The 1,253-nt window shown below is 26.3% G+C and overlaps 1 protein-coding gene across 1 annotated transcript; it reads right to left on the reverse strand.

Moving 5' to 3' along the window:
* Window positions 1-858: 858 nt before the first annotated feature.
* Window positions 859-1,167, reverse strand: K452DRAFT_330330 (uncharacterized protein; the record flags this gene model as incomplete). The annotated part of the gene is made up of 1 exon (XM_033545113.1): window positions 859-1,167. The coding sequence occupies one exon, from the start codon at window positions 1,165-1,167 to the stop codon at window positions 859-861; it is 309 nt and encodes a 102-aa protein (XP_033390783.1).
* Between the last annotated feature and the right edge of the window lie 86 nt (window positions 1,168-1,253).

A 1,253-nucleotide genomic window follows, 5' to 3' on the forward strand; every position in this document is an offset into this window, starting at 1 on the left:
AAGAGTTAAAGGTGTACCAGCATTACCTAGACAAAGAATAAAGAATAATATGGAGAATACTGGCATTACTTGAGCTATACCTCTGTAATAAGTAATAAGTCTAGTGTGACTTCTTTCATATAGCACACCACCTACACAAATGAATAACCCACTAGATACAAAACCATGGGCTAAACCTAATAAGATAGAACCTTCAATACCAATAACAGTATTACTAAATGCTCCCATTAAATAAATTGCAGCATGGGCAACAGAAGAATATGCAATCAGCTCTTTAATATCGATAGTTCTAAGTGTACTAAAGCTAGCATAAATAACAGTAATAACACCCAAAATATAAACAATATAAGTGAAATCTAAAGAAACACATGGTAATAAAGGTAACATCAATCTAAAAATACCATATAAACTTAATTTTAAAACAACTGCAGCTAAAATTATACTACCAGCTAATGGTGATTCAACATGAGCCTTTAGTAATCAAATATTAACAAAATATACAGGAGTTTTTATGGCAAAAGAAATAAGAATTCCAATGAATACAAATACCTGAGTTTCTTTTGATAAACAAAGCTTAAATAAAGCATCGTAATCAGTAGTTCCTGCTATGGAATATATAGTTAAAATAGATAATAATAAAAATAGAGAACCAAACAATGTATATAAAAATAAGAAGAAACTTGCTCTTACTCTATTACTAGATCCGAAAAGCCCAATCAGAATGAATAAAGGCCCAAGAATACTCTCGAAAAAAATATAAAACAATAAAATATCTAACACTAAGAAAACCGCTAATAAAAGTGTTTCTAATAACAATATTATTATTACGTAAGATCTTACATTTTCTGATATTGATGTTCAATTAGATAACAATGCAATTGGCATTATTATAGTTGTTAATAAAACAAAATATATGGATAAACCATCCACACCTAGATAAAAATCAAAGCTACTTATGCTATGATATTCTTGAACAAATTGGAATTGATTACTACTGAAATCAAAAAATATAAACATAATTAAAGAGACAAATAAATTAACGATTGAAGTTATTAAACCAATAATTTTAATATGTTTTATATTTAAGCTAGAAGGATCGTCGTACATTCCTATATATATAACAGATAAACCTATAATAGGTATTAGTAATAAAGATAACAATAACATATAATTAATAATTAAATAAAAAAAAAATAAATTAATGTCTACTAGACTGTTATTTTTGTTTTACGTCTTTTTCTATTGTTTTTTTT

This window comes from Aplosporella prunicola (genome assembly GCF_010093885.1).
Source record: "Aplosporella prunicola CBS 121167 unplaced genomic scaffold K452scaffold_309, whole genome shotgun sequence".
NCBI classification, from domain to species: domain Eukaryota; kingdom Fungi; phylum Ascomycota; class Dothideomycetes; order Botryosphaeriales; family Aplosporellaceae; genus Aplosporella; species Aplosporella prunicola.